Source organism: Rhinopithecus roxellana, chromosome 1, assembly GCF_007565055.1.
Source record: "Rhinopithecus roxellana isolate Shanxi Qingling chromosome 1, ASM756505v1, whole genome shotgun sequence".
Taxonomy (NCBI): domain Eukaryota; kingdom Metazoa; phylum Chordata; class Mammalia; order Primates; family Cercopithecidae; genus Rhinopithecus; species Rhinopithecus roxellana.
The window spans coordinates 181942969-181960048 of NC_044549.1; the positions used below are offsets into that span (position 1 = coordinate 181942969).

At 39.2% G+C, this 17080-nt stretch overlaps 1 protein-coding gene and 1 pseudogene across 3 annotated transcripts in view; one reads left to right on the forward strand and one right to left on the reverse strand.

Moving 5' to 3' along the window:
* TOPBP1 (DNA topoisomerase II binding protein 1) overlaps window positions 1–12990 on the reverse strand; it is a 63992-nt gene extending 51002 nt beyond the window's left edge. Inside the window, exons 1-9 of one of the 3 annotated variants that reach the window (XM_010379527.2) lie at window positions 12818–12984; window positions 12095–12185; window positions 10044–10178; window positions 8544–8687; window positions 7433–7614; window positions 6050–6246; window positions 3851–4030; window positions 2964–3130; window positions 19–182 (exon numbers count right to left, since the gene is read on the reverse strand). In XM_010379527.2, the coding sequence (XP_010377829.1) occupies window positions 19–182; window positions 2964–3130; window positions 3851–4030; window positions 6050–6246; window positions 7433–7614; window positions 8544–8687; window positions 10044–10178; window positions 12095–12178 (1253 nt within the window). In that variant the 5' untranslated portion in view covers window positions 12179–12185; window positions 12818–12984. Of the gene's footprint in view, window positions 1–18; window positions 183–2963; window positions 3131–3850; window positions 4031–6049; window positions 6247–7432; window positions 7615–8543; window positions 8688–10043; window positions 10179–12094; window positions 12186–12817 lie in introns of all 3 variants that reach the window. The other 2 variants (XM_030933986.1, XM_030933979.1) reach the window with 2 other exon arrangements.
* Window positions 12991–15976: 2986 nt separating this feature from the next.
* Window positions 15977–16074, forward strand: LOC115892107 (annotated as a pseudogene).
* Window positions 16075–17080: the final 1006 nt, after the last annotated feature.

Consider the following 17080-nt stretch of genomic DNA (forward strand, 5'->3'; position numbering starts at 1 on the left):
ATTAAAAACTGAAAAAACCTGTGGGCCGATTTATTCCAAAACTGCTTCAATTCATCATCATAATCTCCCACAATAACGTGAGTTACATCTTCATTAAGCTGGTTAAAACGAACTCCACCTCCACTGTTAATAAGTCTTCTCAGTTTATCTAGCTTTCTGCCACTAAAACCGCAAAGATATATCTGCAAGAAAGAAAATATTTAATGTATATAACATGCTTTCTCTCAATAGAAAAAAACTAAAAATATATATCTAAATCCACAAAATATATATCTAAATCCACTGTGTATAAATAAAACAACTTGTGTACATTTAAGATACATGAATAAATATATTCTGAAACTTTCGATTTTTTAACTGTTCTGTAACATTGATTTTTTAATCACTCTTTACAATCTCATACAGCATTATTATCTTTCACAGTAGATATTTGATAAGTATTTTGAGGCTATAAATAAAATAGAAGCCAGATTCCAACATCTTCTAAATATCAGTGCATACCAATTTCTAAAATGTAGGTAACTTCTTTAACTGTGAAGCTTACTTGTAAATTTTAAAGTAATTATAAAAGTAAATTGTAGTTAGCTGTCTGAATTCAGAACACCTGGGCTTAAATTGTGTGTGTGTGTGTGTGTGTGTGTGTGTGTGTGTGCGCGCGTGCGCGCACGGGGGGGGGGGGTGGTGTTTCCAGCTGCCAATGATTAACGACAATAGGCAAGTTGCTTACACTCTTTAAACCAATTTTCTTACCTATAAATTGATGTTACCTTATTCACAGAGTTGACTGAACAAAAAATATATGTACATCAAAGAACTGAACACAATGCTTTGAGGATAACATGTATGCAGTTAATATATTTTTAACTACCAGGATGTATATATTTAAATCAATTTAATCAATATAAAAATCATTTTACCTCTATTTTACATAAGGTGATCTTAAAAAAAATTTAAGTATAACAAATCTATCCCAAACTGTATTTACACCCCAAATTAAATCACCCCCATTACTAGAATATATTTTAACAAATAATTGGAATCATATACTTTCTATATGTAAGAAATAATTAAAAGTTATATCTAGAATTAGTAGTCTAGGATAAAAGATCATACAAAACATCTCTGGGACAGGTGTGGTGGCTCATGCCTGTAATCCCAGCACTCTGGGAGGCCAAGGCGGCAGACCACTTGAGGTCAGAAGTTCAAGACTAGCCTGGCCAATAAGGTGAAACCCCATCTCTACTAAAAATACAAAAAATTAGCCAGGCGTGGTGGTGGGCACCTGTAGTCCCAGCTACTTGGGAGGCTCAGGCAGGAGAATGGCATGAACCCGGGAGGTGGAGCTTGCAATGAGCCGAGATTGTGCCACCACACTCCAGCCTGGGCTACAGAGCAAGACTCCATCTCAAAAAAAAAAAAAAAAAAAAAAAAATAGAAAAATTAGCCAGGCATGGTGGCACACACCTGTAATCCCAACTATTTAGGAGGCTGAGGCAGAATTGCTTGAACCTAAGAGGAAGATGTTGCAGTGAACTGAGATCACGCCACTGCACTCCAGTCTAGGCGACAGAGCAAGTCTCCATCTCAAAACAAAAACAAAAAACCCACCTTTTGTTTAGCTAGTAAGTTGGTAAGTTTAAAAAAAAGAAAAAACAAGGTAATTTGCTAAATTTCCTTTTTTTTTTTTTTTTTTAATTTTGAGACGGAGTTTCACTCTTGTTGACCAGGCTGGAGTGCAATGGCACAATCTCGGCTCACTGCAACCTCTACCTCCTGGGTTCAAGCGATTCTCCTACCTCAGTCTCCCAAGTAGCTGGGATTACAGGCGCCTGCCACAACGCCCAGCTAATTTTTCTGTATTTTTAGTACAGATGGCGTTTCACCATGTTGGCCAGGCTGGTCTTGAACTCCTGACCTCAGGCATCGGCCTGCTTTGGCCTCCCAAAGTGCTGGGATTATAGGCATGAGCCACCATGCCCAGCTCCAATTTCCCTTCTTAACAATAAGGTAGGGTTAAATTTTTGCTACTCTGTGAAAATTAATCCACAGCCAAGTCATTCTACAAACAGGAATACATTAAGTTTTCCAATCTAAGACAGCTGAAAAAGTATAGCATATGATATTTCCATCAACAAACTCATAAGACAATTATTCATATACTAAAAAATTAAATAGCCCAAGAAATACCAAACAAAGCAGTGGCTCTAATGGTGAGGAATACAGACTTTGGAGTAGATAACTGGCCACTTACTGTCTCTCTGTGTGACTCTGAACAAGAATTTTAATTCTCTAAGTCTTACCCTCAAGATAATATCCATTTTAGAGTTATCTGTGGGAATTAAATGAGATTTTATATATATATTAACATATATAAAATGATTAGTACAGTGTCTAATACACTGTAAACACTTAGATGATAGTTATAAATAAAAGTCCAAACCTGGGCAACATAGTGAGACTTTGTCTCTACAAAAAAATTTTAAAAACTAGCCAGGTGTAGTGGCACATGCCTGTAGTCCTAACTGCTCAGGGACTAAGGGCTGGCTGATGCCCAGGAGTTTGAGGTTATAGGACGCTATGATTGTGCCACTGCATTCCAGTCTGGGCAACAGAGTGAGACCCTATCTCAAAAAAATAAAAATAAAAAATCCAGTAAGTCGTTCAGAAACTAAGTGCTCTCAAAATACAGCAGATGGAAAGATTAATGTAGTTAGGAGGGTTAAGAGAAGAGTTAAAACCTGAAATGAACTTTTAAAAGGTAACAGAGGAAGATACCTCACAGGCAGAGGGACTCTTGCAGCCAAAGGATGGACATGGTCTAGTAAGCACATCTACTTAGCTAGAGTGGAGAGTTTACATAGGTAGTAAGGCGCAAGCCCAACTCTGAAGGGTCTTCAAAGTCAGGCCAGGAAATGCTAATGCGTATCATCACTTACTGCATGTATTATATAATAAAGACGTACCCGACAACCATCTAATAAATCTTCAGGTGCTTGAAATGCACTGATATCCAGATTTTCTAGATTTTCAAGTGTAGGCTCCAGTTTGCTGTTAAGTGAATTACATATTGATTCACTTATGCAACTTGCATTTATGTTGGAAATATTGCTGACATCTGAAAGAGTACGACCTACATATTTTGAAAACATGTATTAATTTATGGGAGATAAAATAATCATGATTATATATTGTCTATGGATTAACTTTTCTTACAAATATAGGGCAATAAACAACTTCCAAAGTAAGATTCAGGGGTGTTTACTGAAATCTTAGTGGCAAAGTATAAAAAGGGAAAAGGAAATTAATTAAGCCTCCTATCTTACTTAAATGAAAATAGATTTAACACATTTTCCTAATAGTGTCTTGTTTCCCATAAAAATCTGAAGTTGCTGACTTTAAGGTCCAAGAGGCTTACATTTGAAAAAATATTTTAAACATTTTGCCAACACAACACCTACAAAATAGAAACAGTTTTAATTTTTATACAAATACAGACGATCTATAACAATTGCAGCAAAACCATAAATTAAGGAAAGATTAATATATGCATGTCAGTAATGTTTAAAAGATTAATACTTGTATATTAAGCCTCCATCTACCATTGTTCTTAATTTCTTTAATCATCTTTTGTATTATATCAGGGTATAAAAGAAAGCATTCATTCATTCTAAAAAAAAAGTCATGAACAGTTCAGTACTAATTTTTTACACAATTTGACTATTATACAATTATGCCTAGAAGCATAGCAAACAAGAAAAAGAAATTCCCTATCTCAGTGATTCTATTAACATGCTGATTATTACACAGAAATATGACTGTCTTCAGAATATTTAATCTCAGTGAGACTCACTATCAATTGTGTTGATCTGGCCAGTAGGAGTTGAAGAATTGGGCATAGTCTTTGCTTCTGGTCTAGGTTCTGTCTTATACATGGATTCATCCTGACAAAAACCTTTCTCGATACTGTCAAAAAACCACTGCGTAGTCACACAGTGTACATTCCATCTCTTGGCACACTCATACTTCTGACCTGTAGCGTTAAGAAAGAAATAGAGAAAACAGGAGAAACCAAGAAATGAAAACCATTAAAATCTATCTTTGCAGAAATATTCAAATTATAACAGGTTAATTATTTTATTTTATTTTTTTTTGAGATGGGGTCTCACTCTGTTGCCCAGGCTGGAGTGCAGTGGTGAGATCTTGGCTCACTGCAACCTCCACCTCCCTCCTGGGTTCAAGCGATTCTCCTGCCTTAGCCTCCTGAGTAGCTAAGATTACAGGCACGTGTCACGACATCTGGTTAATTTTTTTGTATTTTTAGTTGAGACGGGGTTTTACCATGTTGGCCAGGTCTCAAACTCCTGACCTCAGGTGATCTGCCCGCCTTGGCCTCCTAAAGTGCTGGGATTACAGGCGTGAACAACTACACCTGGCTGTAACAGGTTATTTTAAAAACCTATCAACAAAATTAAAGTTACCAGTACTTACTCTTAAACAGCATGCTACATAGTTTATTACAAAGTAGTATTTTAGCTTACTGCCTAATTATATTTTCTATGTGTTGTAAAAATACACATGCCATGTGAGAGGGTTTATCTTTTACACAAACTGCTGGAAGACAGGAGCAACTGTGGGGTAACTGAATTAATACTGGACTTGGGTTTGCATATAGGCTCCATCATTTACTTTCTTTAAACCAGCTTGTACAATGTGAAAATTGTAAATGTGTGCAATATAATAAATCCCAACTTTGAACAGACCATTCCAATGTCAACAGGCTGCTACTTAAAGTCCAGGATAGATAAGCCAATAGATAAATTACGTTAAAAATATGTATCTTTTTATTACCTTAAAAATCTTTAACACAATGTATTTTGAAGCAGTATCACAGAGGAATTGAGGTCAATATGTCACATGAAACGTTTTTTGGCATTCTTGAGAGAATCAACAATGAACAGTCTTCAGATTCAGAAAAAGAACAGCAGTATCAACTCTAATCACAGTGATTCTATCACAATTGGCCATACCCAAAGTTCTGACTTAAGGACATTACCATTTAATCTTAATTTCTTCTCAATCTAGGTAGCTTAGTAAAACATGGTACACATATAAAAGGCAATCATAAAAACATTAACAAAACTCATCTTTTATCAATTTGTGTATATTTTAAGAGTGCTGATAAAAAATCATCCAGAATAATGTTATGGAACACCAAACTTAACAGCAATTTTAAAGAATTTTTCTTGTTGGTAATTTTCTTTTTCATTTTTTACTGCCTCATGTTCCGCAAGGTGTGTCTTCCAGTTAAAACTTGTAGTTCATTCAGTCAAACTAAAACTAAGTTAAGCCTTTTTAAATTAGTCATTAGAAAGAAATGCCAATTAGCTATATTTATTAGTTTTCCTGTTATTTACCCAAACTTCTTGTCATTATTTGGTAACTGTGTGAGGAACATTTTTAAAAAATCAAAAGATACAAAAGTAAGCTTAAATAAAACATCACTAAAAGTTTTTGGATTTTTTATACTTACTCAATGACCTGAATAAATATGAAAAAAAGTCATATAATCGGTTTATAGATTGTGACCCAAACTACCTTTGCAAGATGCTAGAGAAAACAGTATCAAACTAGATTAATGACATGTCAGAAGTAAAAGCTGTTCTCTAAAGATTTTAAAATATTAAATACTAGTGGCTGGGCATGGTGGCTCATGCCTGTAATCCCAGCACTTTAGGAGGTCAAGGTGGGCAGATCACTTGAGGTCAGTTAGAGGCCAGTCTGGCCAACATGGTGAAGGCCCGTCTATTAAAAATAAAAAATTATCCAGGCACGGTGGCAGGTGACTGTAATCCCAGCTACTCGGGAGGCTGAGTTGGGAGAATCACTTGATCCCGGGAGGCAGAGGTTGCAGTGAGCTGAGATTGTGCCACTGCCCTCCAGCCTGGGCAACAGAGCAACACTCTGTCTCAAAGTAAATAAACAAAAAAAAATAAAATATTAAATACTAGAGAAAATGTTTCATTTGTCCCTCTGTGAAACACAGTTTTACCTTTTGGTTCTTGCACAATGAGGTGTGTACATTCATTCATTTTCAATTGTCCCATGTATTGACCTCCATGCTTAACTGTGAGTTGCTGAACTTCCTTCCTGTCTAAGCCACATAAGCCAGTCACACAGATTATGCAACCAAGAAAAATAGGACACTTGAAATCTTCCATGTTTATATCAGTATATCTAGTTATTTTTCTGTGGGAATCAAATGGTTAAAAAAGAAAATATTAAATTTACCAGAAGAATAATGAAAAACAACACAAATACCACTATTGCTTTCCTCATTTTTTAGGATTTAAAATCATTTTTTTACAAAGGAGAACCACCAAACAGAATTACACTAATTGCTCACCGAGTTCAATAACATGTCTCTAATACAAAGTAATTGTTCCAGATACAGTCTCTCAAAACCATTTTAAGGGAAAAATATACATTTCCTTAACTCTAGCCCTTGCTGGTCACAGTGATATATTTTCCAAAATTGTAAGTCTGAATCTCTACTTAAAAACCCAAAGGTAATTTGGTTGCCTATTAGAAAAACGAACTTTTTAATCTTCCCATTATTCTATATAAGTAAAAGCAATGATTTCTGGCAAAATACTAACAAAAATATTATTATTCTGTTGCCATGCAAGGCAGATGTGCTGATGAAGTAATCACATTGGGAATGAGAGTTGCTGACATGGAGACATACTTAGGATATGCCGGATGGTGTTGAAAACAAGCCCAGAAAAATACCGATATAATTCGTATGCCAATAGAATTGTGTGGTATTTGGTCTTGTGGTTGTTTATCTAGTTGCAGGGGAACTAAAGTGTGCCCCTTGAAATAAGCTCTAAGCTCCATGAGGGAAGTTACTATCTGTTTTGCTTACTAGATATAACTAAAGCCTAGCTCGGGTCAGATATGTAAAATGGGCTCAATTAACATTTATTAAATGATCACATCTCAGCTGATGACTTACATATGTTTATATTCAACCTTACATATACCATCTTTTGGAAGGAATGCAACTGCCAAAATGACTAATTTATTCTCCATCTTAACATATGGGAATGGAGTTGAAGGATAATGCAACATAAAAGCTACAAAATTGCCAAACTCATTTTCTCAATATTTCAGAAACATTTACAGCTGAGAACTTTATCACCAAAGCAATTATCACTCTGTAGCTAATGATAAACCCTTAGCCCATTCTATGCCTGTCAACTTATGTCTTGGTAATAAGAGCTTGTAGATTCTGTTCTTCTGTTTTCGCTGGAGAAAACAGTAATGATACAATTTTTTCCCTGAATGATAAATCCAAAGAGTATATCACATGCCAAAAATGACTGAATGCATCATTTTTCAAATCTAGAAAATATAAAAATGTCTTTCTTACTTCTCTTGTGACTTCTCCCAAAGTGTTTTTATCCAAGAGGGAAGCAAAATAGGTTTCTTCAGGTTTGCAGCAACTAAATATTTTTTGCTACCAACTTCTCCCGCAATAAGGTGAGTTACTGATACGTTAAGGTCTCTGTATACTCGTCCGCCCATCATTTGTACATATTTATGAACTTCTTCCTGCAGCCCCAAAAGAGAACACATTAATGATGAAGCAAACAATATTGCTTCCATTTTTATACACTATCTCATAAATACATTTTGCTGTTGATAGTTTGAATACATAAGTGTTACATAATATTATAAAGTTAAATAATTAACCAAATTATTTTTTGGGAGATAAATATGAATTATATTTTAAAAAGATTATTTTCCTATATTTATCCCTTTCAACTCCATGAATGTATTAAACTACTATACAGAGCATGTATAAATCTTTGCTTCTATATATTTTAATATACATGTGTTTTTTAACAACACAAATTGTATCTATATAATATATAAATAGGTTTTAGCCAGGCTTGGTGGTGCATGCCTGTAGTCCCAGCTACTCGGGTGGCTGAGGCATGAAGATTACTTGAGCCCAGGAAATCAAGGTCGCAGTGAGTCGTTATTGTGCCACTGCACTCCAGTGTGGGTGACGGTAAGACCTTGTCCCAAATATCTATATATACGTATTTCTATAGCTCTAAGAATGATTTTTGTTTTTTGTTTCCGAGATGAAGTCTTGCTCTGTCGCCCAGGCTGGAGTGCAGTGGCATGATGTTGGCTCACTACAACCTCCACCTCCCCGATTCAAACAATTTAGAATCCTTTTTTTAAAAGGCTGTCCACCTATAGTGGAAAAAAATGTAAGTGATTAAAAAATGAGTGTCCTTTTAAATTAAAACAAAAAATTTAAATTAGCCAGTTTTCAACAAAACAAATTCTATATTCAATTTACTTAAAAAATGTATATGTATACATATATACACACTGTGGTTGTATATTGAACTTTGTTAAAAGTCACGAACAATAAATGGTAGGTCTTTTAAGTTATCTTCTATGCAGTGAAAAATTAAGAATAATAGATACATAAATTGTTCAATCATGATGAGATCAATATCTACCCTTTTTTCTTTTTCCAGACTTGTACAAGATATGGTTACATCAGACATAACCATATTATAAACTGGATGTTCGGCTCTTGGGACACATTGCTGGTGGTGCATACAAAATATGACTACTTGTGGACCAACAATTCTGCAGCCAAGCTACGAAAAAGAGAAAAGCTTACATGAGTTAAGAAGGAAAAGACCACCAGTCTTACCAAATTACATTTTGTAATATTCACCAATTCTTTACCAAAGTTGATGACCACTGTGGAAAAATCAGCAAATTGTTATAAGAAAAAAATAAAGACGACTATATAATTTCTCAGATACACTATACATTAAACACTCACACACAAAAGCAAATCAAACAATGCAAACTATCAAAAGAAATAAACTTCAGGCCAGGCACAGTGGCTCACGCCTGTAATCCCAGCACTTCAGAGGAGGCCGAGGGGGGTGGATCACCTGAGGTCAGGAGATCCAGACCAGCCTGGCCAACACGATGAAACCCTGTCTCTACTAAAAATACAAAAATGGCCGGGCACAGGTGGCTCAAGCCTGTAATCCCAGCACTTTGGGAGGCCGAGACGGGCAGATCACGAGGTCAGGAGATCGAGACCACCCTGGCTAACACGGTGAAACCCCGTCTCTACTAAAAATACAAAAAAAAAACTAGCCGGGCGAGGTGGCGGGCGCCTGTAATCCCAGCTACTCGGGAGGCTGAGGCAGGAGAATGGCGTAAACCCGGGAGGCGGAGCTTGCAGTGAGCTGAGATCTGGCCACTGCACTCCAGTCCCGGCGACAGAGCGAGACTCCACCTCAAAAAAAAAAAAAAAAAAAAAAAATACAAAAATTAGCCGGGTGCAGTGGTGGGCACCTGTAATCCCAGTATCTAGGGAGGCTGAGGCAGGAGAATTGCTTGAACCCAGGAGGCGGAGGTTGCAGTGAGCTGAGATCGCATCATTGCACTCCAGCCTGGGCGACAGAGTGAGACCCTGTATCAGAAAAAGAAAAGAAAATAAACTTCAAGAGCCCCTTTCACTCAAAACTGCCTTACTGCTTACACCTATAAGCCCAATACTTTGGGAGGCTGAGGTGGGAGGATCACTTGAGCCCAGGAGTTCAAGCCTGGCCAACATCGAGAAACCCTGTCTCTACTAAAAATACAAAAACTAGCCAGGTGTGGTGGTATACATCTGTCATCCCAGCTATTCAGGAGGCTAAGGCACAAGAATCACTTGAACCAAGGAAGCAGAAGTTGCAGTGGGCTGAGATCATGCCACTGCACTAAAGCCTGGGCAACAGAACAAGACTCTGTCTCAAAAGAAAAAAAAAAAAAAAGAAAGCCTACTGTAACATAATTAGCCTTTCAATCCTGGTCTTGCCAAACCAAAAGAATGCCAATGTACTCATAAGTTGCATAATACTTCATAATCGGCAAAGAATGTATGTCTATTGAAGCAAAGATAAACCAAAAAACAGACTACCAAAGGAACACACTAGAAGTCAGCAAACCTTTTTGAGGTGATCAAAGACAATGCCACTAAAAGGGTCACAGATATAAAGTGATCTGTCATTCTCCTTTATCTTCAATGCCTCTTCTTCTGTAATAATCTGAAGATATTCTTCTGACTGGAATTCTTTTATGGACTGAAAGAAAAAATAAAATAAGAATGTACCTGAAATGACTCCCCTGTATTTAGGTCCTATTCAAATTCCATCTCACATCCAGCCTTTTCCCTATTGAAAGTCACCATCATGTTTTAGACCTCTGCAGAAGGCTCCCAAATGGTCTTTTTCCCTTCCTTGCCCTAAATCGGTGCTCTACACAGCAGCTAATAATATTCTTAAAAATACAAATCAGATCATGTCACTGTCTGCTCAAAACCTAATATCTTCACACCGCACCCAGAATAAAATCCACATTTCTTACTATAGCCTTCAAGACAACACAGTCTGGTTCCTGCCTATCTTCCCACCTTTACCTCCTACTTCTCATCTCCCTTGCTTACTCTATTCCAGCCACTCCCACTTTCTTGCCAGCCCTGGAACAAGCCAACCATAACCTCATTTAGAGGCTCTGCTCTCGATCTTGCAGCAGGGAATACTCTTTTTCCAGGTTTTCACCTGACTTAATCCCCCACTTCAATCAGGTCTGCTTAAATATCACCTCCCCAGAGATGCCTATCCTAATCATGCTTTCTCAAATACCCTTCCTCTACCCTCTACCCTTTTAGTCTATTTTATTTAAAAATACATATATATATATAGAGAGAGAGAGAGAGATATATAGTTTTTGTCTCTCTCCCCTGGAAGTTTCATTATGTATCTTGTTTGCTACTATATCCTGATACCCAGTAAGCACTCAAAAATGTTCTGAACCAATTTTGAGGTCCTTATGTTAAATACAGTAATCCCTTTAAAAGTGTAAGTCAGATCAAGTTTACTCTTCTGACTGAAACCCTCCAATGGCTCTCCACTGAGAGAAAAATGGCCCACAAGGCCCTACATGACCTCTTTACCATTATTCTCTGACACATTCCTTAGCACTCTTCCCCCATCCCTCACTTACTACACAACAGAACACTAAACTTGGATAGAGACTACAGACACTTTCCCAGGGGCTGTATAAGGTTGCTCTCTCTGCCTGAAACATTCTTCTCCAAATATCTGCAAGGTTATCTCACCTCCTTCACGTTTACTCAAATATCTTTTTCTCCATAAAGCCTACCCTGATCACACCCTATTTAAAATTATAACCCCCTTTTCTTCCCACCCCCAAGAAACATCCTCTGGAACCCCTTAACCTATTTTGCTTTTCTCTCTTCCTAATTTATCATATCTGATTAGTGTCTATGTCCTCCTGCTAGAATGTAAGCTCTGAGAGAACAGAAATCTTTGCCTGTTCTGATCAGTGATAAATTCCAAGTACTAGAGAAGTGCCTATCAAATCATGAACACTTCAATAAATACTTGCTGAATGAATGAAATTCAAAAAAATCTGCTACAAATCTTCTCAAACTTTAATGCACACTGACGATCTTGTTAAAAATGCAGATTCTAAGTGGTAAGTCTGGATTGGAGGCCAAGATTCTGCATTTTGAACAAACTTCCAGGCCATGCTGATACTGCTGAGATCTGTGAGAAGCAAGGCTCTATATCACCTCTACTATCATCCAATTATCACACTGTTCATGATAAAACATAATTTTTAACAATTAACCAAAAAATTTTCAAGTATGACCAGTATACGACTGACTCAAATTTTTACAGCACACAAAGGACCACTCTGCTTAGGAGGCAAATGAAAGCAACTTAATTTCCAAGAACTGCAGGTCAGTCACATTAAACAGCAACGTGATAATAGACTTCCAGCCCCCCGAAATACTTAATAATGTACTTAGATCAATTCGAAAATATGTAATAATGATATATCTGTATTAACGTAGACTACTAAATTATTATGAAAGTGAACTATCTACTTCTAAGACATAAAGCCCAACAAATCAAAAACACTTAAAAACAAGAAAATGAATTCACGGTATTAAGACGTTTTCAACTCTTACCTCGAGAGCTTTAAAAAAACATTTGGAATTGTCTGAAGACTTTAAAAACTTCACAAAAAACGGTTCTTTGTCATTTCTGGACATTTCTGAACTGTCAAAATAAAGGAACCATTAACAAGAACAAAACCACATTAGATATAAAGTTCCATGTTTAACCCACCTATTTTTCCACGCAGACAAGAATGCCTAAAGACAGACATTCTGGCTCTGCCGGTGAATTCGTCAAAGGCATTTGTAAGAAACCCTGGAATGTGGGCAAAGCCAAGAAAAAGATAACAACACCAATCCTTGCAAATCAGAGAGCAAAATTAACCCAAATTGAATACACTGAGGAGGGCCCTGCTATGAAGGCTCTAAGCCCTTGAAGCCAATGGACATTCAATTGCACTTGTTTTATGGATACACTGAGTGCATCTGTCCCTGCGGATACCCACGGCCTACGAGGTTCGTTCACCCCTCAGTAAACAGATTTTAAATATAAACATGGAAGCCAGTTAGCATGGTCTTGCCCCTACATAAGGCCAGATGTTCCGGTTCCCAGCTCCAGAAAAAGGCCTGGCTCTGGGATCACGGAAGCCACGTCCTTTAGGTGTCAAAGGCCCACCCGTCAGTCCCAGGGCCAGTTACTAGGACAGGAAAAGAGGGTCCCGAAGGCCACAGAAGGCATCGCGAACCCCAGTTGGGGCCGGGGAGGAGTGAGTCCCCACTCCGCGCCTTACTTACCTCGTTGGAGCCTCGGGGTCTCCGGGCGGCGAGTCGGGGGACGCGCTGCCCGCAGGGCGGTGGCTGGGGTCGGGCGCCAGCCCGGCGCACAGCCCCCTCCCCCGACTCGGCGCCGCCCCTACCCCAAAGCAAACGCTGGAGAACCCGGAAATTGCCCAGAACGGGAACCGACTTTCGCGCCAACCGCGCGGCTGCGCTCGCCTTTTCCGGTGGAAGTGACGCCATCGGCAGCTGCGGCAGGAGAGCGGAAATGTCAAAAGTGAAGGTGAGCGGTCCGTGGGCGGTGGGGCTTCAGGGAAAGCTTAGGCCGGATCCCTTGGGTTTAGGGCTTTGCTGGGCAGGCCTAGCCTCCGCGGCGAGTAGGCCCAGCGCCGTCGGTTCAAGAGGTAGGACCACAGGCCAGGAATACTCCTTTACTGTTAAAAAAGCCACGGAAAGAAAGGATGTCCTCAATAGATACTTACTTTACACCTGCCTTATACCAGACACGCACGGGAAAACGTATTATCCAAAACAATTCCTTGAGGCAAATAGTGGTAGTTCCATTTTGCAGATGTAAAAATGGAGGAAGTTAAATGATGGGTTCAAGGGCACATGGCTAGTAAGTGGTAGAATTAATACTGCATCCAGGTCTTCTGACTACGGACTGGGTGGATTCCCTCCAACACAGCAGGAATAGAATCACTGCCTAACACAGCCACAAGATGGCAAGGGAAGAAAGGATGACTTACTACACAGCTAATGCAAAGGGATCTTTGCCAAGATCTTCAATGGCCTCCCCTCCTCCTCCCCTTCAGTGGACATCTCCGTTCTCTTTCTCTGCATCTGCCTCGTACTGGGGAGATTATAGGACTGAACCTAAGGTTCAAATGGCGGAGAGCAAAAGGAGAGGGGGTAAAATGGGCCTGCAAAACCTTAGCTCAGTGATAACTAGTGGTAAACTGATTAGTTGTTGCTTCTTTTCATTTTATTATTTAAAAATTTTTTTTCTTATTTTATAAAATCTTCCGGCCACTATACTAATGCGGATCATTTTATTCTTGACTGCTGAGATTGAGAAAATGACTTTGGATTTACTAATGTAAAAGTATAATGCCATGTCCCTTGATCGTTTTTGTTTTTCTTTTCTCTTTAGAGCCTAAAGATAGTAGTGAGCAGCTTGAGTCTTAAGTGTTTGAATACAGCGATGGAAGGTGACAAGGATTCTTTGCTTGGCCAAACTTTAGTCAGACTCCTCAACTTTCTCGTAGGTTTATCTGTGTATTTCCTTGGAAAATCCAGTTAGAACCCTCCACCCTCAATATCTGATCAGGTTCCTCATCCTCTACCATCCTTAGGTGATGTCTGATCACCTTCACCTATTTTCAGCAAGAAACCCTTTTACTCCTGAAGTTCCTTCTTAGTTGACCCCAAACTTTTGTTCCTTGGCTATAAATTCCCACTTGCCCATGCTGTATTTAAAGTTGAGCCCACTCTCTTTCTCCTAAGTCAGCATCCCATTGCCATGGTTGCTATACCTATCCTGATGGTCCTGAATAAAATCTGTCTTACTATGCTTTAATAAATAACTATCATTCATTCATTCTTTATTTATTTATTTATTTATTATTACCAAAAATGAGTCAGAATCAATTAACACTGGGGCTCAAAGGTAAAGGCCTATTGCTGGGGGAAAGGTGAAGAAAGCCTTAAAAACAAAAAACAAAAATCACTAGAGGTGGAAAAAAAAAAAACCACAGTTAATTGTTAAGGTGCAAATCTGACCTGAATCTGTAATAATAATTAATATTTCTAGGGCACTTTACAGTTAACATGGGACTCCTCACACTATTCCCGTTTACTCTTTTCAGCAACCCTGTAATAGATGGGTATCATTGTCTCATGTTGTGGAGATGGGGAAAGTGAAGTTCAGGGACCGTGTCACTTGCCCGCGCCTTTCCTGACACACCACACTGCTCCTGGGTACATGCTGTCTGCCCATCTCTGTGTGAAGGTCCACAGCAGGGAGGGAGCCCATTCCTGGCATTTCTGGGCCAAGTAGAGACCTCATGAGAGAAGGAGATTCATAGATGCTGCTAATGAAGATGAAGAAAATGCACCGTTTAGCTTTTAGCCAGCCAGAACTTGATACCAGAGGAGTGACCTGTCTTTAGAGTAAGAATTCACCACTAGGGGCAAGTTCTCCCATTGTGTGTCTCCAGACAAGCAGAGAGGGTCTGTCTCTAGTACCTACTCCTGGAAAATGGATAGAGCAGTGGTTCTGATGTGTAGTCTCTGGATCAGCAGCATCAGCATCTGGGAATTTTGGGGGAATGAAAATTCTTGGGCTCAACTTCAGATCTATTAAGTCAGGAACACTTGGGGTAGGGCTAGCAATCTGTGCCCTTCAAGTGATTTTGATACACATTAAAGTTTGCTTGAATAGCAGTCCTTCAGTTAAGGGTGAAAATGGTTAGTCATTTCTCAGCATGCACGGAGGATTGATTCCAAGGCCCCCTGCGGTAACAAAATCTGAAGATGCTCGAGTCCTTATATATAACCTATGCACATACTCCCATGTACTCTTTTTTTTTTTTTCCTGAGATGGAGTCTCACTGTTGCGCAGGCTAGAGTGCAGTGGCACAATCTCAGCTCACTGCGACCTTCACCCCTGAGGTTCAAGCAATTCTCCTGCCTCAGCCTCCCGAGTAACTGGGATTACAGGCGTCTGCTACCGCACTCAGCTAATTTTTTGTATTTTTAGTAGAGACGAGTTTCACCATGTTGGCCAGGCTAGTCTTGAACTCCTGACCTCGTGATCCACCTGACTTGGCCTCCCAAAGTGCTGGGACTACAGGCGTGAGCCACTGTGCCTGGCCACTCCCATGTACTTTAAATAATCACTAGGTTACTTATAATACCTGATGCTATGTAAATACTATGTAAATGGTTGTTATGCTGTTTTTTTTTCAATTTTATTTATTTATTTATTTTTCCACTATGGCAAATTTTACACAAAAATTGTATTTTTTTTTCTGAATATTTTTGATCCCCAGTTGGTTGACCTCCTCAGATGTGGAACCCACAGATACAGGGGTTTGTGGTCCCTGAAGACTTTGGTGAAAACGGGGAAAGGTTGTGATATGACCTCAGAAGCTGAGGTTTTGGTGCTTGCTTTGGCAGCATATTTACTGAAAAAAAAAAATGGAATGATACAGAGATTAGCATTGCCCATGTACAAGAATGACATGCAAATTTGTGAAGCATTCCATATTTGCCAGTCTTTGTGTTTCATGCCTGTAATTCTAGTACTTTAGGAGGCCCGGGCTGGCGGATCGCCTGAGGTTGCGAGTTCGAGACCAGCCAAAGCAACGTAGCAAGATCCCCCATCTCTAATATTTACAAAATTTTTTTAAAAAGAAGCTGGGAACCAGGTGCTGTGGCTCACATCTGTAATCCTAGTACTTTGGAAAGCCAAGGTGGGCAGATTGCTTGAGCCCAAGACTTTGAGACCAACCTAGGCAACATGGTGAAACCTCATCTCTACAAAAAATACAAAAATGAGCTGAATGTGGTGGCGGGCATCTGTAGTCTCAGCTACTCGGGAGGCTGAGGTGGGAGGATCACCTGAGCCTAGGAGGTCGAGGCTGTGGTGAGCCATGATCGTGCCACTGCATAACAGAGTGAGACCCTGTCTCAAAAAAGAAAGAAAGAAAGAAAGAAAAAAACTGTAGTTGGGGTTGGGAATTAACTTTCCCATCACTTTCCTGGCATTTAGGGTCAGTTTCCTCTCTTCTCTGGCACTTCTATCACCTAGAGCCAATCTCTCCAGACCCTGCTTGGGGTGAGATTGCAGGCAACTTTATCTGTTTATAGAATGGGAAAGGAGGCCGGGAGCAGTGGCTCATGCCTGTAATCCCAGCACTTTGGGAGACTGAGGTGGGCAGATCATCTGAGGTTGGGAGTTCGAGACCAGCCTGACCAACATGAAGAAACCTGGCTCTACTAAAAATACAAAAAATTAGCCAGGCATGGTGGTAGGCGCCTGTACTCAGGAGGATGAGATAGGAGAATCGCTTGAACCCAGGAGGCGAAGGTTGCAGTGAGCCAAGATCACACCATTGCATTCCAGCCTGGGCAAAAAGAGCGAAACTTCATCTCAAAAAAAAAAAAAAAAAAAAAGAATGGGAAAGAAAACACAGGAAACAAATATGACTAAATAGTTACTTTTACAATATGGGTGGTGGAAATATGAATATTTCTTATTATATTTTACTACATAGA